This window comes from Nelumbo nucifera, chromosome 6, assembly GCF_055504915.1.
Source record: "Nelumbo nucifera cultivar China Antique chromosome 6, China Antique-T2T, whole genome shotgun sequence".
In the NCBI taxonomy this organism is placed as follows: Eukaryota; Viridiplantae; Streptophyta; class Magnoliopsida; order Proteales; family Nelumbonaceae; genus Nelumbo; species Nelumbo nucifera.
The window spans coordinates 1,881,045-1,901,684 of record NC_142654.1 but is presented as its reverse complement, the minus strand read 5'-3'; the positions used below and the strand labels follow the sequence as shown (position 1 = coordinate 1,901,684).

The window sequence follows — 20,640 nt, the reverse complement described above, 5'->3', positions numbered from 1 at the left end:
CAAGAATTACAATTATTTGAGACTGAATTAGTTTCAATTACCGCAATGGATCCCAAAATTTATATTTGATATACTGGTAAACCACTTGTCCTCTTTCAATTTAGATCAGGTAAGCACAATGTAAGAATGTTTAATGAGCACTTGAATTTTTTTAATACCTTCAGTCCACCCTTGAAAAAAATTGAAACCCACTTTTGACAGTTGTTGCTGATCTTTGGGCACCACCGAAAAAGGCCTGCAAGTCTGCAACAAAAGCCAGTTCTATCATGAACATGGGAATCATGGATGAATCAATGGCTGAAAAAGTGCTCCATTTTATTTAGTATTATTAAATTTAAAGGGAAAAAACACTAAGGGAAATCAATGAAGCATTATTGATAATTGCACAATACCGCTTTTTTTCAGGGTAATTAGATAATTGTTAGGCAAGAACTTCTGATTAATAGAGAACTTTGGTAAAAGCAAGGAACAAATTTTTCATATTTTCATGTTTTGACTTTTGAAGAATGGGTCGTTGGAGCCATCCATCTCTTTCAGGAAGGTGAAAATCCAATTCCCCTGAGATGAGCGCTAGATGCACGAAAAAGAAAACAAGGAAAAATAAAATCGTAACCTTACCAAGCAAAAAATGACAGACAAATGGACCGAAGCTTGATCACAAAGTAACGACCGCTTAAAAAAAATCACATAGTAACGATACAATGATCACGACGGTACAACTTGAACCCATGTAGTAAACATTAACAAAAAATAAAGATACAAAAGCAGGAAAAAAAATCTCCCCGTCATCTATTCCAATTGAAATCTTCCCTCTATGGCATCTGCTAAGCAGCTAATCTAAAGGTACAACACGAGTCGGAGAGACAACGAAAGTAAGCGTAGTAATGATTGATGTGGGCCGACTCCTATTCTGTTTTGTCTTCCTCCAGATTCTCATCCTGTGTCCCATCACTACTATGCAGAGGTCTGGTTTCCAATGAGCTCTGAACATCCTTAGGTAGAGGAGTGGAAGGTTTTATGAGGGTCAAAGTATCTTCCTTGTCGAACTCCTCACTTGTATCCTCAGAGTACGCATACCTGTCATGCCCATAAGAAACAACATTAAAACTGCCATATGCATTTTCGAGCAGATAATTCTATGCAGTAAACAAGCTATGATGGCCGGATAACTATACATTCCCTATAAGAAAAAACAACACCATCATCTTCATCTTTAGTGTAGTGGTGTCAGACACGAAAGGTAAGATGGACACTTGCACGGAATATACCATAATACCAACACTTATAAGTCGGTACGCTCTAACGACTAATACTACCAAAAAATATGTGCAAGGCACAATGAAAATTAGACAAGATATAAGTATTCATAAATATTGAGCCCCAGAAACTAGGTGTAAACATGATATATCCGTTGACAATCTTGGTTAAGTATATAATCAAAATGGTGAAATAGGATTCCTGTAGCTCATCCCATATAGTATGATGATGACGAGATTTTTTTTTTTTTTTGTATTGAATCATTGTCTTGTGCCCCCATAGGGGCCGTATTTCATTTTTTTCCTTGGCATAGCACAGCACCTTTTCAGCAACAATCTTAATAACTCTTCTCAAAGGTGTGGTTGGAGCCGATAGCGGGGCTCGAAACCACATATCTTCTGGGACTACCCAGTTTACGTATCAACCAAACCACCACTCAGTTGGTATGATGACGATGAGATTTATAAATCAGTTCTCTCTCTCTCTCTCTCTCTCTCTCTCTCTTCGATCTAATTTTTTAGCTTCTGTTCTCTTTTGGTTCCTAGAATACTTTAAAGAAGTCATTTTGAACTAGAAAACAAAATGGTATCAGAGCATGAAGACTATGTTGATAATAATTAGATGTAAAGTTGATTATGGTTAGATCTTAACAGCTAAGTTCTTTTGGTGTTTGTTCTTCCTTTTGCTATCATACAATATTGTTCTTGGTCACTCTTCATTCAGTTTATGTTTGTTTATTTATTTATTTTTTATGTATTCAATCTTTTCCTTGTTAGTCTTGTTAGTTTCATCTCCCTATTTCTAAATCTCTGCCTCCTCTTAGGGTTCCTGTTATCAGATATGGTCTTCACCATAATTAGTAAGTTCCAACTTTATAATGAATAGTAATTACAAGAATTATTTGATTGGTGAAATTACACTATAACAGGAATTACTACTGAACATAACGGAGTGGCAAAACAGGATTCATGTAGCCAACCCCTATAGATGGGGGGCAAGGCTTGGATTATGATGATTATAAATAACAAGTTTGTAAATTGCTACAAATAGTAATTTTGTTTTCTTAAAATAGCAGTTGTTTGACATCTTTAAATTGCCTAATTTTTAAAAGATTTTTGGAGAATATTTTAGAAAATTTTAATGCTTAGGATGGTGCCCTAGAGATTTTGCCTAATAATCCAAGAATAAAAAGAGATCTGCCTATGTTCCGTACTTGACCAATTCGCCAAAAGCCTTAAAGTTGGAATGCAACAAGCCAAGCCATTTAACCTTTAGGATCATAACATACCACCATGCTTCCGCAGCTGATGTCTCAACAGCTTTACTTTGGGCAGCTCTCAATCTAATGGCAAGTAACCCTCTCCATGACAACTCTCACTCTGGTGATAGGCATCCCTTTCCATGAAGGCTCACACTTAGGCAACAGTTAGCTTTTTTCCCTCTAGCACCTTTCACTCTACTCTACGTAACCCTTTTCATGACAGTAGGGTTGTCAATGGGTTGGGGTCTACCCAACAAAATCGACTGACTGAACCAATTATATCAGTTCTGGTTCCATGATTTTGCCCCTATTAATAATTGGGTTGAGACTAGTTCTTTCTGTTCCTAAACAATTCAGACCTGAATCAATTATATAGTTAATAATACATAAAGATTCTCCTTTATTTTGTTATATTTTATATCTAAAAGAGAATTTCATAAACAGTACATAAGATAATTATGGTTAAAAATACATATTTTATAAACATATAAACAGTTACAAAATGAAGTCCTAAATTGTTTTTTTTTTATCAATAGAAAAGTGATTTTATTAAAATTTGGAATGAAGAAATGATAAATACAACTTCTTAGTCCACTTTGCTATTCCAGATTACAAGGATGCCCAAAACAGTTCTTGCCTCATAGCCCCTTGTTTAGCTAGGGTGTCAGCTAAACCATTTGGACTCCTAACCCATTTAAATTCAGCCACCATTTCTTCTGCAATCGTTTCCACTTCCCTCAGAATATGCTTTAGGGACCAAGGAATACACCTATTGGATTTAGCCCAGGATACGACTACTTGTGAATCTCACTCCACCTCAATCATCCTAAATCCCAGCTGCTTAGCTAACCTGAGGCCTTGCAATAGAGCCATCAGTTCAGTTCTACTTTGTTGCCTTCTGGAGGTTTCCAATCTATCCTGATTCTGTCCTATTTTGGTCCAGGCCCTGAAAAATCAGTTATTGTCTATCACCTCTTCCAAACTCCGGCTCTTTTCCAAGGAAATTCTACCATTCCTCTTATCCTCTCTTCCCACACCACCTTCCCCCTTTTCTTTGGCTGCCTCAAGAAGTTAGGATTGAAGAGACCCTTCACATCTTGGGGTGGGACCCTCCTGCAGCCAAAAAGAGAACAAAAAATCCCAAATTCTAAGCACAAAAGGATAGGAGAAAAGTAAATGAGATAAAGTCTTGCCATTACCCCTACAAAGGAAGAACATGCGAGGAGAGAGGCAAACAAAAGGCCTTCTTTTCTACAGCATGTTACAAGTATTTACCTTACCAAGAACAATTCCCAACAGAAAGCTTGAATTTTGAGCGGGATAGGCTTACTCCAACTTTCTTTAACTGGGAAAGTCTACCCCTTGAAAGCTATATGAGGTAAGGGATTTAAAGAAGGATGAGCAAGTAAAGAAGCCATCAGGAGAGGCCAACCAAATTCTAGAATCCTCAAGGGAAGAGCCCAAAGAAGCCTGCTTTAAGGTTTCAAGTAGGAGAATCAAAGACAAACATTCATTTTCCCTTAACCCTCTTCTAAACCCCAAATTCCAGTTTAAACCAGTTGGAGAGGGTGTTCCCAGCCTAGAGATGGTCTCTCCTTTGAAACGAGAAATGGAAAAGAGTTCAGGGAATTGGTCTTTAAGTGGACTTGGCCCCATCCATAAGTCCTAGAAACGTATTTTGTCACACCTTCCCACATCAAACCTGAGAATTAAGAAAGATTCGGTAGACTTCATGACTTGCTTTCCACGGAGATAGAGGAGCGGGAATTGTTATTATCATCGGTAATTATAGGTGCCATGTATAATTGGGTCTAATTGGGTCAGACCCAATTGTCCCAATTAATAAAGTTGAAAAACACAAATTCTTGACAATAAAGCCAATTGAAAACAAGAGATAAGAGAAGAGGTGAGATTGGCGACAATGGAATAGTGCTGGCGGCGCCAACATCTATTGATATTTATAGGGCATCTAAATTAAAAGGGGAGAAAGACCCTTATGCCCTTGATATAAGCAAAGTACAATAACATAAAATAAAAAGAATTTAAACCAACCAAACAGACCCTAACAAGACAGAAAATAATAAAATGAAACATAAAATAAACTATTTTAACACTCCCCCTCAAGTTGGAGCATAGATGTCAATCATGCCCAACATGTCACACAAATCATTACGCCACACATGTTGAAGACCCTTGGTGAAGATGTCTACAAGTTGTTCCTCTAAGCTGACATATGGAGTGCATACTTCTCCACTCACAAGTTTTTCTCTAATAAAATGCTTATCCACTTCAATGTGTTTCGTCCTATCGTGGAGGACTAGATTAGCAGCAATATTGATGGCAGCTTTACTGTCACAATAGAGTGACATGGGGTTGTTGACTGCAAAGCCCAGCTCACCTAATAGGTTTCTTATCCACACGATTTCAGCAACTCCACGAGACATAGCCCTGTATTCTGCTTTAGCACTGGATCTAGCCACCACACTTTGCTTCTTACTCCTCCAGGTGACCAAGTTACCTCCTACAAAGGTACAATACCCACTGGTAGACTTTCGGTCATCGATTGCCCCTACTCAATCAACATCAGTATATACTTCCACCTTTCTTCACAAACAGAGTGTGGTCTGACTGGCATTGTTGGAACCCCATCTTTTGAACTACCAAGTGAAACTTACTAAACCAAGCCCGAGGTGATTGTTTCAACCCATATAAATATTTTTTTAACCTACACACTTTCTGCTCACTGCCTTTGGCACAAAAACCTGGAGGTTGGGTCATGTACACTTCCTCTTCTAAGTCACCATTCAAGAAAGCATTCTTAATGTCCAATTGGTGAAGTTCTCAATCAAGATTTGTTGCCAATGAGAGAAGAATCCTGATAGAGTTCATCTAGGCTACTGGAGCAAATGTCTCTGCATAGTCCACTCCATATACCTGTGTAAAGCCTTTTGCCACCAGTTTGGCCTTGTACCTTTCAATAGTTTCATCAGCCTTGTGTTTCACTATGAACACCCACTAGTTTCTTCCCTTCAAGAAGATCCACCAACTCCCAAGTGCCAATTTTGTACAATGCATCAATTTCTTCCTTCATTGCATCTGTCCATTCAGGTTTGGATAAAGCTTCTGCCACATTCTTAGGAATAGGGATACTATCAACAGACAAGAGAAATGCATGACATGAAGGTGAAATATGGTCATAGAACACAAAGTGAGAGATAGGGTGATTAGTGGTACAGGATCTAACACCCTTTCTCTTGGTAATAGGAACATCAAGATCATCAATGATAGGGGAATCAACATTGAGAGGTTCAGGCATATCAATAGGAACAAGTGTACCTAGCGGATGAGAATGATCTGCCTCCGGAGAATCCGATGATGTTGGTTGCATAGTGTCAAGTTCCACAGTTCTTGAACTCCGCTGGCTTTTGTGGCGGCGAAGAAAGACACGGAATGGAGGATGATCGAGAAGAGGTAATTGAGTCTGAGCCTGGGTGTGTTTCTCCTCAACCCCACTCTCCCCCTGAGGAGAAACCGAGAAGAAAGGTTGATTCTCAAAGAAGGATATGTCTACAGAGACATAGTATTTGCGAGAGGTGGGATCATAGCAACGATAGCCCTTTTGAGATAAAGGGTAACCAAGGAAAACACAAGGAATAGCACGAGGATCAAGTTTACCCAGAGTAGGAGATAGGTTATGAACAAAGCAACGACACCCAAAAACACGCATTGGAATGGGGGACAACGGAGTTGAAGGAAACAAAAGCTGATGTTGGGCCTTATACTCTAGTAACCGAGATGGCATATGGTTTCAGAACAACATCTATCCAAAACTGTTTTGGAACAACATCTATCCAAAACTGTTCTGAACATTCATATGGAGTAATAAGCCACGAGCTACTTCAAGAATGTGACGGTTCTTCCTTTCAGCAACACCGTTTTGCTAGGGTGTCCTAGCATAAGGGCTTCGCTGAAGAGATCCACTCGAAGCAAAGAATTCCATGAGATCACTATGGAAGTATTCCTTTGCATTGTCCGACTAGAAAATATGAATTTCAGTTTGGAACTGAGTGAACACCATGCATTGAAACTCACAATTTTAGGCACTTCATCTCTAGATCGCATAGGGTAAACCCAAGTATATCTAGAGTAATCATCAATCAAAGTAATGAAGTACTTGTATCCAGCCTTAGTAGGCAGAGTAACAGGGCCCCAAACATCAGAATAGACAATATGAAACAGAAATTCAGATCTTTTATTTCTTAAAGGAAAAGAACTTCTACAATATTTACTCAATTGACATGTCTGACACTGCAACTGACTAACTGACAAAAACTTAAACAACTTTGGAAACACAACTTTTATTGACTCAAAAGAAAGATGACCAAGACAACTGTACCATAAATAGGCTTGACTCTCACTGGACGAACTCAAGGACTCTGTAGCCACGAGACCACCTTTGTTCTCCAACACGTAGAGACCATCCACCATGTTTCAGGTTTTGGCCTCATCTTCCCCGAGGCCAAATCCTGAAACACACATGAAGATAGAAATAAAGTAATTGAACAGTTCAAGGAACGAATAATACTACTAATGGAAAGCAAATTTATAGGCAATTTAGGAACATGCAACACATTAGAGAGGGTAAGACCGAGTGGGTGAGATAATGGTTCCTTGGCCGGCTATGGTGGAGAATGAACCATCAGCTCGTCTCACCTTATCTCTCCCAAATAGAAGGTTATATGCCTGAAATAAATTTGACTTACTGGTCATGTGGTTTGAGGCTCCAGAGTCAATTACCCAAGGGGAATCAAATGTATAAGATGACACATGGAAAGCAGTGGCAGTGTTACCTAATGTAGACGCAAAGGAGGTAAGAGTAGGACTATAATCCATCTTGTGAAGAGTCCTACCATATAACTCCAAATGGTCACGAAAGGAGTTGATAATCTCTTCCTTAGGGTCAGAACTGGGATGCCTTTCCTGAGTTACCATGGGGCTAGTCTCTTGAGATGCCAATATTAGTTGAGTTATACTTTTTCTGATTCTGCTGAATTGGTTTCTTACCCAGATCAGTTGTTGACTTCTTACCCAAATCCTGTGCCTATTTAGGTTTTCCATGGAGATCCCAACATGTATCTCTGGTGTGTCTTGTCTTCTGGGAGTGAGTGCACCAAAGTTTACTTTGGTCATCTGTTCTCTTATGATAATCACCCTTCTTAAAGGAACCTTCGATATTAGTATCTGTACTTCCCCGGACAACTAGGGCAACTGGTTCCCCCTCTGTACAATTCATCACACTTCTACTCTCCTTTGACTGGACTAAGGCATAAACCTCTTGAACTAGGGCAACTGGTTCCCCCTTTGTACAATTCACCCTGATAGACTCATATGAAGGATTTAGCCCCAAGAGAAAAGCAAATACCCGTTGTTGAGAGACAAGAGACTTATATGCCTTTGCATCTTCATCACACTTCCAATTCACATTTTGATAGTGATCCAGTTCTTTCTAGATTGATGTCAGATTTGAATAGTACACCAAGAGACTCTTCTCCCCCTGCTTGCAAGTAGTGGATTCAACTTGCAGTTGGTATATCTTGGCAGTGTCTCTGCTCTGAATAGGTGGACTTTGCTTGTTCCCATATTTCACAAGTAGTTTCAGTCCACATGATGTCTTTCTTACCTGTGGCAGCATGGAAACCAAGAGCCATGACATCATCATACTATTTTCTTGGTTCCACCTATCATATTCAGCACTTCCGTTCTTCGGTTTCTTCACTTTCCCATTGATGTATCCTATTTTCCCCCTAGCAGTGATGTAGAGTTTTATTCCCCTAGACCATTCAAGGTAGTTTAGACCGTCGAAAGGAATAACAGCCATGGGGAAGCTCATATCCATTTCCCCGCTCACTCCATTTTGACTTCCTGAAACCCCCGAAGTAGCAGAATTCTCAAAGGACATTGTGAATAAACCCTAGTTGATTCTAGGTCAAAGTAGAGAAGAAGGAAGAAGAAAGAAAAGAGAAAGAAGGAGAAGAATGTTCGGCCAGACTAGAAGAGAGAATGTGAAAAAATCACTCTCCTAGCCGACCCACTTGGATTTTATTCATAAAACTTAGAGTTACAAGAAAGACAGTTTTGTCCCTCATATAAGATGGGACACATAACTTAAACTCAGATACAATAGACCTTTCACTTTCAAGAAGATAAACCAGAATGACCAAAATACCCCTGACTCGAGCACTCTAACACTCCCCCTCAAGCTGGAGAGTATATATCATATAGTCCCAGCTTGTTACAAATGTAATCTATTCTTCCCCGAGACAATCCCTTTGTGAAGAGATCTGCCCACTGATTTCCTGAGCTCACATGAGATGTAGTAATTACCCCACTTATCATTTTCTCTCTCACAAAGTGACAATCCACCTCAATATGTTTAGTTCTTTCATGGAAGACGGGATTGGATGAGATGTGAACAGCAGCTTGGTTATCACAGTATAGTTTCATGGGTTTGTCAATTGAGAACCCCATCTCCTGTAATAAGTTCTTCAGCCATACTAGTTCACATGTGGTATGGGCCATAGCCCTGTACTCTGCTTCTGCACTACTTCTTGCCAACACTGTTTGCTTCTTGCTCTTCCAAGTTACAAGATTGCCACCCAGGAAGGTACAATACCCTGTGGTTGACCTCCTGTCTGATATAGAGCCAGCCCAGTCAGCATCTGTGTATCCTACTATCTCAAGAGTTCCCCCCTTTTGGTATAACAAACCACGACCTAGAGCACCCTTTAGGTACCTAACAATTCTCAGAACAGCTTCCTAGTGAGGAACCCGAGGATGTTGCATAAACTGACTCACCACACTCACAGCAAATGATATATCTGGTCGGGTAATGGTCAGATAGTTCAACTTTCCCACCAACCTTCTGTATCTTCCAGGATCATCAAACTATTCACCGGCATCCACACTTAACTTGGCATTGAGTTCCATAGGAGTCTTTGCTGGTTTAGCACCTAACAACCCTGTTTCTTCAAGTAGATCAAGAACATATTTTCTCTGACATAGGTTGATCCCCTGTTTTGACCTCGCAACCTCAATCCCTAGGAAATACTTTAACTTCCCAAGATCTTTCGTATTGAAGTGGTCCTGTAAGAATTTTTTCAGCCTGTCAATGCCATTGTTGTCACTTCCAGTTATGACAATATCATCTACATACACGACTAGCAAGATTGTCCCATCCTTTGAGTTATAGCTGAACACAGAATGATCAACCTGACACTATTTCATCCCAAAGGCCTTCACCACTTCACTGAACCTGCCAAACCATGCACGTGGAGATTGTTTCAGTCCATAGATTGCCTTTTTGAGCCTGCACACCTTACCAGCCTCCCCCTGAGCAACAAACCCTGGTGGTTGCTCCATATACACCTCCTCAACAAGATCACCATGTAGGAAGGCATTTTTTATGTCAAGTTGCACAAGAGGCCAATCATACATAGCAACTAATGAGATTAACACCCGAACTGAACCAATTTTAGCCACAGGAGAGAATGTCTCCATATAGTCCACACCATATAACTGAGAATAGCCCTTGCCCACTAACCGTGCCTTCAATCGTTCCACACTGCCATCAGGAAGATGCTTCACTGTATAGACCCATTTACACCCAACAATGTGCTTACCAGGAGGAAGGGTGGTGAGTTCCCACGTGTGATTATGTTGTAGAGCAGAGAGTTCTTCTTCCAGGGCTTGCCTCCACCCTGGGGAGGTAAGGGCTTCCTGTACAGTCTTGGGAATGGGAACCGATGAGAGTAATGATATAAACTTGCAATGAGAAGCAGAAAGGTGAGCAGTGGAAACATAGTCTAAAATGGGATGAGAAGTACAAGTACGTTTACCTTTCTGCAAAGCAATAGGAAGATCAAGATCTGAGGGAGAAGGAGCAGTAGCAGGATCTGTCGACAGGTGCTGAAGTGGAGGAGGGGCCGAAGCACCTCTGCGGGTATACACTTGAGTAATTGGCGGCCTCTCTATAGTAACAGGCATATGATATGCATCTGCAGTAGGAATGGGAGCTACGGGGAGAGGGTCCATAACCGGTACAGGAAGAGGAACCACAGAGGGAGAAGAAGAGACCCCGACATCTGAGAAAAATGGAACTGATTCAAAGAAGGTGACATCAGAGCACACAAACGATTTATGAAATTTTGGGTTATAACACTTATACCCTTTCTGAGTCCTCGAGTAGCCAAGAAAAATACACTTCGTAGCTCGAGCATCTAGCTTGTCTACTTCAGGCCCCAAGTGTTGAACAAAACAAACACAACCAAAGACTCTTGGGGTGAGAGGAAATGGAGACAAAGTGGGAAACAACACAGAGAAAGGGGATTGACTTCCAAGGATTGACATGGGCATCCGATTTATCAAAAAACAGGATGTAAGAACAGCATCACTCCAAAAATGCTTTGGGACATGCATATTGATCATCAAGGACCGAGCAGTTTCAAGAAGATGTCTATTTTTCTGTTCAGCTACACCGTTTTGTTGCGGGGTGTAGGCACAAGAAGTTTGATGAATTATTCCATGATGTTCTAGGTATTGTTGAAATGGTGAGGAGATGTATTTTTTGGCATTATCGGAGCGAAGTATTTTCATATGAACACCAAATTGAGTGCGTATTTCAGCATGAAATTTCTGAAAAATAGAAAACAATTCACTACGGTCTTTCATAAGGTAGATCCATGCCATCATTGAAAAGTCATCAACAAAGATTACAAAGTACTTAAACCCATTGTATGACACAACTTTAACTGGACCCCATACATCAGAATGAACTAAAGCAAAAGGACTAGAGACATGACTATCAATTCTTGGACTAAATGAGACTCGATGATGTTTTCCCAACTGACATGACTCACAATCTAACGATGAAAGATGACTCAAATAAGGAACTAGCAGCTTCAAATTGAAGTACTCTTGGTATAACTGATATACCCTAATTGTGTTGTCTTGTCCAGAGTACAACTTTTTAGCATGATCCCAGATCTCTTTAGCTGTATCTAGGAACATGAAGTTCACACTAATCTTTGGTTCCATGCTATTCTAAAGCCATGTCATTATCTGTGCATCATCTTGTTCCCAATCACTGAACCCAGGAGAATTAGAGGAAGGTTTCTCCTCCCTCACATGTTTTACTTTCCTCTTGGCCTTCAAGAACACCTCCACAGATTTTGCCCATGGTATCAGAGCTATAAGGTCGTATCCTTATTTCTTTCTTGTTGTTGTTCTCTTTCTGGGTTCGCCGCCAGCTTTCACAATCGTCTTCTTCTTTTTCGATTGACCTGAGTGGAGGTTTGATAAGGGGCTGAAAAGGAGTTGTCGTTTTGTGGGTCTAGAGGTGAGAATGCCTCCAGTCGTTGAAGTGGTATACTAAACCCTCTATTCAGTATGAACACTACTGTTGTTTGTCCAAGTAAGGGACTGTGAATGTTTTCTTGTTGCTTCAAAAGTTGGTTGTGGTGATGCTCGGTGTGACTGATATGCATTTCAGTCGTATTCCTCTGCATTTCTCTTCATATGTATGCTGAAAGAAGAGTTGTCGACTGCTGAAGTTCACAACAGCAGTAGATTGGTGGTGGTTGTGTCGTGGTGATTGGTGGTGGTGGTGGTTGTGTCCTAGACCTTGTGTTTAATCAGTTCTGCAGTGTGCAGACCAAGTGTTTGATGTGAAGACTAAGTGATTTCAGTCTTAGTGTGTGGTGGTGAATGGTTTTGCAGTGTGCAGCCCAGGTGTTTGATGTGAAGACTGAGTGATTTCAGCCTTAGTGTGTGGTGTGTAATGTGTATTTAAAGCTGGGGTTGGTGGTGCTATAAGTGAGATAAGCCGTGTGAAAGAGTTTGTGGTTGTGTGTGTGGACCTGTGGGCCCATAACCCACAGGTCCCAGGATCGGAACCTGGCTCTGATACCATGTGAATAAACCCTAGTTGATTCTAGGTCAAAGTAGAGAAGAAGAAAGAAGAAAGAAAAGAGAAAGAAGGAGAAGAATGTTCGGCCAGACTAGAAGAGAGAATGTGAAAAAATCACTCTCCTAGCCGACCCACTTGGATTTTATTCATAAAACTTGGAGTTACAAGAAAGACAGTTTTGTCCCTCATATAAGATGGGACACATAACTTAAACTCAGATACAATAGACCTTTCACTTTCAAGAAGATAAACCAGAATGACCAAAATACCCCTGACTTGAGCACTCTAACAGACATGATCAAAACAGAATTTCAATCTCAACACTCAACTTAGGATCCCTCCTTATATCAGGAAAAAAAATTGCTCCACACACAAGTGACCAGTCCACACACACTTCGGTTTTGGACTTAATCTGAGAAAAAAATGTATGATCAAACTGATTTTCAGACCTGTACGGGTTAACAGTCCCAACCTACTAACTTTCCAGAAGGTCTACGAGCATTTATCATTAAGAGAGATCCTTACACACATGAAATCAAGCCAAAAACCAGAGAAAACAGGTCATCCGTGACCTATAGTCACCTTTTCACAGGTACAGGATCACACGATCCGGATCCAAAACAGAAGAGGTATAAACCTCACAAGGGTCTGACGACATTCAGTAGTTCAGATTCATTCGTTTTTTTTTTTTTCTCTTGGTACACGACCAAGGAAAAGAAAGAAAAAAAAAAAAAAAAGAGCTGTACCAGTCGCAGATCAGTTTCGATCAACCCAGATTCAGTTCTCTGTTCCACCCAAATTCAGCAAGTTGAGGAAGAGAGAAACTTGATCGATCTGCTCTCACAGTCAATAATCCCGCTCTGATACCATCTTGACAATAAAGCCGATTGAAAATAAGAGAGAAGAGAAGAAGAAAGAAGAGAAGAGGTGAGATTGGCGACAATGGAACAATGCTGGCGGCGCCAGCATCTATTGATATTTATAGGGCGTCTAAATTAAAAGGGGAGAAAGACCCTTATGCCCTTGATATAAGTGAAGTACAATAACAGAAAATAAAAAGAATTTAAACCAACTAAACAGACCCTAACAAGACAGAAAATAATAAATGAAACATAAAATAAACTATTTTAACACGGATAATTGGTTTGGTTCTAGGTCCCTCATATTGTCCTGATTAATAATCAGAATAGGACCCCTACACCCTGTCACGAACCAGATCCAATCCATTGACAGCCCCATATGACAGTCTTCACTCTACTCCAGGTAGCCCTCTCCACGAAAGCTCACTTTGCTCCAGGTAGCCCTCCTATAAATTTATCATTCATCTATTACAATCAAAAGAATATCTAGACTCAGTGGACCCAGTTCTCAAATATAAGTTTGGCTTTTAAGCCAGATTTCTTCAAGTGAAGTCACAGTAGGATGGAATTCTTCCCAAATGTTATTCTCCTCACCTTGTAACTCCAGCTTTCTCTAATCAAGTTAATAAATGCAGAAGATTAAGAAAAGAAATGATTGGAGGATGGATATTTATCAAAAAAAATGATTGGAGGATGGATATTTATCAAAAAAAAAGAGTGGATGATGGATTAGGATTTTTTACCGTGTAGAGTTCTGAGATGGAGCCCAAAGCACACAAATGACACAGAGAAGAGAGAAAGATAGAATCTGCCAGAAGGCAGGAATGATCCATGCACTCTGCCACCGCTCATTGTATACATCACTTGATTTAAAGTAAAGCTGCAGAAGGGAAAACAATTTCTCGTATTAGTTCCTATTTGGATTTAAAAAATGGTAGGGAAGAAGAGTATTATTAAAAAGACTGATAAAAAAAAGAGTATTATTAAAAAGGGACTCCATAAGAAAAGAATGATACAGGGGATTAACAAAGGGACTCTAGTACAAGAATGTTGCAGGTCCAATACCCACTTTTCCAACACAAGCAAAAACCAAAATACCGAGCTTATTGAGTACACGTGCACAGACACAACATACACAGAGTAAAAGATAAAAATCTAGCAATGCTTTAGAGCATCAATCATAACCTTTCTGAAAATTTCCATGGATTTCCTTAACAATAAGCACATTCCATCATGTCTAACAGTGCTCCAAAAAGAAGAAAGGCAAGTGACAGAACCTCCATAAATTGCTTATTTTTCTTAAAGTTGTATCTTTTTCGGTGCAGGAAAGGCAACAAGTATTAGCTGAAAGATTTCAGACTCGGCTCCTCCCACATTTCAAAAAAAAAAAAAGAGCTAAAGGAAAAAAATACTAAAATGAAAAGGGGAAAAGGAAATCAGAAAAGTAACAAATAACTACACTTACCAATAAGAAAACTACATTTTTGTTTTGATAAGTCTAAAGCTACATAAATAATTGTCATTACATAAAAAAATAAACTTAAAGGCAAAAACAGCCTCAAATAAAATTAATCAATATCATGGTTTTTTATTCCAACAAGCATTTGTAATTGAAACCAAGTTAAGGAAAAAAGATCTGCATTTTTTTCCAAGACTACAAAACCTTTAATGTCTACAAAGACATTTATAATGTGAAACAAAACCAAAAAGTTTTAAACAAGCCTAGAAAGCTTAAATAAATTCATAATAAGGTTCAAGTAGTAACATCAATGTTTTAAATCTCAGTTTTGTGATGAGAATCTTACTTTTTATCAGATACCAAGTGCACCTCCTTAAGACACTTCATGTGGAACATCAAAAACTGATCAAATAATTGAACTAGGCCATTAATGGTCAGCTACCCAGCTGTAGCTCACTCCATAGCTTAGCAAAAGGTGGTCTACATAGAAAGATTTTGTACAGAAAAATGTTTCACACAAAACATTTTTGCGTACTCAGCTTGTTCTTCATATTCTTCTCTTTAGTCATCAGGATAAAATGGAAAGAAATGTATTAGAAGAAAAGACAGAAACATGCCATCTTTATTTACCAAATTATCTGCAGATATGCACCGGTTCTTTTGTCAATACTCAATGATCTTAACTGAAGACATGATGTTGGACACAATAGGCCTTCACTCAGACAGAGAAAAAGAGGCCCACAACCCACAAGAGGTGTCACCACTTTTAAACTCTTGTCTCAACCTTAATTCCAACCATTTGGAGAAGGCTATACAAATTTTATTCCACCATTTTTCTCTATCAAAAGTTATGTTTTATGTCAAAGTAAAAGTTTTAATATCATTTTTTACCACTTTAGACCACATTTTCTTTAGCCTTCCTCTTGCTCTTTTGGAGCCTTCTACTTGCACTGAGTCAGTTCTCACCAGTATAGTCACTGGTTGTCTATGCATGTGACTAAGCCATCTCAGTCAAATTTCTACCATCTTATCACTAATTCAAGATGCTCCTAAGCCTCTCTAATGCACTCATTTTTTATGCTATCATGCGACTCATCCATCTCAACATCCCCATATGAGCTACACTCTTCGAAATTGTTTCTTGATTTCCCAGCACTCTGTCCCAAATAGCAATGCTAGTCTTGTAACTGTCTTAAAGAAAGAACAGAGGAAATGCAACATTAAATTGTCACAAAACACCTGAAGTAGAATTCAGCAGATCACAAGCTAATTTTTCCATATAGAAACAATATGTAATAAGATGCACCAAAGGAATATTACCTCATAGCAGATCCAACCAACAGACACAATAACAGCTACTGCCAGCGCATTGGTGAATTTCCTGTAAATTTCTAATTTGGCCATCATTCGTCTTGCCTGTTACCAACCACAAGCAGAAAACTACCGCATATCAGCTATTCCTCTCCTCAAAAGCTTTAGAAATAAGCTCTCTGCATTTGTTGAAAGCAAATCATATTGATTAAAGAGTTACTCTTCTTTAATGCAAACATACCATGAAATATTTTTGCAAACACCTTCAGTCTAAAAAGCAAATAAGAACATGTTCAAGCTATTCAACCAAAAGCCCAACCAAGGAGATCAGAACAACTGGAATTAGTGCAAGTATGCAACAACAATCCAAACCACTAATAAATGTACTTTACAAAATATTGAGTACTTGGTTTGGCATGGAATAAGTCCATTTACCAGATATTGGCAACATTGATTTTTTTTTTCATTTTTGAATAAGGAAACATGAAGTCTTATGCTCTACTATATTATATTTTTTTGATAAATGCTCTATCATATCATATCAAGAAATACGTTTCCATTTAAAACATACAAGCATCTTGATCTTTACAACCATTAGAAAAAAATACTAAGCTTGTTAATATATTATGAAGATGAGTTTGAGAGGAGAATGCACAAAAGATAAATCACAATAGAAGTGTATTTACCTGAAGCTTATTCAGAGTCATGGAGAGAGAAGTAAATATCCAAAGAATGAAGAAAGCATCCAAGATGGCTACAGGAAGAACCAGAAAAAGCTTTGCCTTCCCAGAAAGATCATTTATGACGCCAACATTCTCTACCAGTTCGAGCACTTCAGATGCTATAAAAAATGTCCCCCCAAGCATAATCACCTTTGATGTCAGACCTCCTAGTGTAGGTCTCACAACTCCATAGCCCATGGAAACCATCAGGATGATAAGACGTGCAACTGTGCGTTTAACAGTCCCAAATGTGACAGCCCATATGGTTATCCCAGTTGGTCTGATTCCTGTCTTGTTGAATTCAGCATACTCAAAGTACCATAATGTCATCTCAAACATACCCAATGCAATCACTAAGGTTATGCAGTTCTGAAGTTGAAGAATTTCTCTCCAAAATCTTGCATATTGAGAGAACCAGAAGATGCCAAGTACTACAAAAGCAAGTGACATGAACCCATAGAACTTCATCAGTGGTGCCATCCTCCCAGGTAGATATCCAGTAGGGTTTTTCCATATGGTTTTCCCCTCTATAACCAACCCTTTAAGGTTTGGGTCACAATGAATGAAATACAGGTTATACATCCCGGTTTCTGTGATCTGTATGGACTTTAGTTGGAGCGTTGCAACATCTCCATTTAAAGGGACATGAAACACTTGAGGCCAGTTGGCATGTCGGGTTGATGGGCGGTGTATGACATCCCCTTCTGTGCATGCACCAAGCTTAGCAAGATCTGAAGTGCAACAAATAGCTCGTTGACCACCATAGGCTGAACCACCAATTGTATCTCGATCTTCTACCTCAAAAACAATGGCATGGACCAAGCCAGTTTGGGACTGAGCAGCTTCCTTTGGCCTCCGGAAAGTAATCTTTTCAAAACTGGTTTCAATCAAATCAATACAAGTCAAATAATGAATCATGCAACAACGTCACAACAATAATTTGTGGTACCTTCCTTTTTCTATTGACTAGAACTTGGACTCCATAGATTACTTTTTATTTGCCAAATATAAAGGTAAAGGCTTTCATTTGGTTTTGGAATCCTGCTTTCATTTGAGGAGGCATATAGGAAAAGTAATGGCAACAAATAAAAAAAAAAGCATAAGAAATCTGAAATTTCATTAACTATGCATGATCGATCAAAACTCCACATTATGAGATGGTTCCAGGCCGCATAGTTGAACAATTATGTGGCAAGATAAGTGGGTTCATGACATGTCCATCACCCATTAGTTTTAGAGCAACTGTGCTTCAACCTTGAAATCTGTACATCAACAGAATTCAATCAACACAACTACCGTTTCTTCTATTTCTTTGGTAACGTTTTTTTCATTTGAGAGAAATGGGGAGAGCAATTCTGTGCCGTGACTAAGCTATCCTGCTATGAACGAAAATCATAACAAGATGTTTCTACTTTCACTTTAGTTTCACCATTGAGAAATGTAACCAGAAAGCAATAAACCAACGCATTCCCCCACATTCTGTGCCGTCACTAAGCCAGGCTGGCAGCTATGGCTTGAATCAAAACATGATCTCAGAAGACTTCCCCCACATTCTTTCAACCATCTGAGGCCCTACAAATCTATATTACGCAACTTAACACAATAACCAACTAAACAAAGCAATTCCCCAGAACAACTACACAAATCCAGATCCACCATCACAGACCCTGCATTGCACTAGATTCCCACAAATCACAACCGAACAACCACTAAAACCCTACATTGCAATAAGAAACCCAACATTCAAAAGCATAGCTCTCCATTAGCCAAAACAGAGATCGAATCGCTTACCGATTACATCCAAAGCACCGAATTAACAAGAACCTAAATCAGACTAGTGGAAGACAAGATATGATCATATAATACCGTATATAAGAATCTCCATTTCCGTAGTTTGAGCTCTCGTTTTTGTTTGGTACCGAAGAATACAGACCCTCGCTGCCTCCATGGACGACAAAAGCATTTCCCTTGCTGATGAATCTCTCTCCAGCGTAATCGTGCACAGAAGCGTTGACGCTCAGAACCCAAAGAAGCATTACTAAGAGAGATATGATGAGCCCCCTCTGCGCCACCATTGCTTGCAGAGAGAGAGAGAATAGTGGATCTGTGCTCGGACTGTGCCCTGAAAGCCGATCTAAGTCATCTAACCAAGGAGTTTATCCAGTGTGGTCAAATTAACCCAACTGAGTTTACATACATGTGTTATTTATCAGTCAGTGTATAGTTTGGCTAACGTACCCCACACGCAAACTTTGCATCCAAGTAAATCTCTAGAGATAAAATCAGCCCCACAAGATTGCCCCTTGTCGTTCGTTCCGTGTATTGGGAACATCTCGATGATAATATCAAAAATGACGATGTCATCATCGCAAGACATTCTTAATACACGGTGGGAATGTGTTATGAGAAGTTATGGGGGACAATCTTGTAGCTCAAAAGACGTTATTATTTATTAGATCTAGTCAAGGATTCTCTGCAATTCCAGCTGAAAAAGACGGCCCCCCCTCACAGAATTGTGAATTTGTAGACACTGGATATCCTGCCCACTAGAGCCCAAGTCTACTCACATCACACTACCCCCGTGATTTGAACGTGGACAGGAGATCCGCATTCGAATTTGTGATGATGTGATCTCCTCCAGTCCTCCCAACAAGGTTCCAACATGATCATGTCCTCCCAACAACAATTGTGAATTTGGAACCCTCCATAACTCCATTTGACGGATAGAGCAGATTACAAAACTTTTTGGGCTTGGGCCAGGACTGGGTTCAGCCCAGGTTGTACTTAAACCTTCCATGTAAGGCTTTAAATGGACCATTGGATCGAATGTAATTAATATTGGAATTCGTTTCTATTAATTTTTATAGGAAATTTGTCAAAAACTCAACATGAGTTTTTAGCATTTCTCACTCACCACAATTTTTCAAAATGTCTAAAACTCACCATGTCATTAACTTGGCGTTAAAGAGACTAAGGGCTGTTAATATATTATCATTTTAATCTTCATAGAAAAATATAAAATATTTTAATATTTAGATATGAAAAAAAAGGAAAAAGTTCAAAAAATATTTTTAAATGTAAAATACATAAAAACACAGAAATTACAAAAAATATAAAAAATTGTAGAAAGTGCATACAAAATAAAAAAAATATTTTCAAATTATAGAAACTATAGAAATTGAAAAATAAAATTTGTAGAAAAAACACCAAAAAATCGACCAAATTTAGATTGAACTTGGATATTATTTTTTTGTTAATAAATTAAACTAAAAACTAAAATATTATTACTTTATTAACAAAATGAACTAGAATACAAATTTTGTTTGTAAGTCCGAGTATGAAAAAAATAAAAAACTGATAACCAATCAACCGATATTGATTCAAATCCATCGTGGTGTTTTTGATTGGTTAAAGTTTTTCAAGTATGGCCACAGAAATTGAGCAAAGCTGTTTTTCCACAGTCAAGTCAAGACTTTTATGAGGATTGGTATCTTTCCTTTAGCAGATTGGTTGATAATCTGGAACTTTCTTCTTTTTTTGTGTCAATTCCTTAAACTATTCTGGGCCTCTAGCTGATACTGATGGTAATATCTTGTATTCTGAGCACTTTTTTAATGAAATCTGCAAACCTATCTAGGGATTGCATACAAGAGTATATCAATTGAACTCCTTAAATACAGATGGTACCTAGAGTCTAGAGATGTGATTTCACAAATCATATATATGGGTTCGACTATGATGCTGGAAGGATATGGTACCAAAAAATCTTATAACCAATCAACGAGTATCACAAAAAGTAAGGGGTA

At 38.9% G+C, this 20,640-nt stretch overlaps 1 protein-coding gene across 2 annotated transcripts; it reads right to left on the bottom strand.

Moving 5' to 3' along the window:
• Positions 1-651: 651 nt before the first annotated feature.
• On the bottom strand, positions 652-19,022 carry LOC104609284 (uncharacterized). Of its 2 annotated transcripts, XM_010275559.3 has the most exons (5): positions 18,701-19,022; positions 16,799-17,711; positions 16,122-16,217; positions 14,086-14,222; positions 652-1,077 (listed from the first exon to the last, which is right to left on the bottom strand). In XM_010275559.3, exons 1-5 carry the CDS (start codon positions 18,907-18,909, stop codon positions 906-908), a joined length of 1,527 nt encoding a protein of 508 aa, XP_010273861.1. In that variant the 5' UTR covers positions 18,910-19,022; the 3' UTR covers positions 652-905. The 2 variants fall into 2 exon arrangements, with proteins under 2 accessions (XP_010273861.1, XP_088745549.1); XM_088889423.1 differs by lacking the exon at positions 14,086-14,222 and having other exon boundaries at positions 18,701-19,020.
• Positions 19,023-20,640: the final 1,618 nt, after the last annotated feature.

Excerpts from the sequence above, each read along its gene's own strand:
- LOC104609284 (XM_010275559.3), bottom strand. The coding sequence starts at position 18,909 with ATGGTGGCGCAGAGGGGGCTCATCATATCTCTCTTAGTAATGCTTCTT. Across the intron at positions 17,712-18,700 it reads AATGGAGATTCTTATATACG|TTTTGAAAAGATTACTTTCC; the intron begins GTATTATATGAT and ends GATTGAAACCAG. Across the intron at positions 14,223-16,121 it reads TTGGTTGGATCTGCTATGAG|CTTTACTTTAAATCAAGTGA; the intron begins GTAATATTCCTT and ends TCCCTTCTGCAG.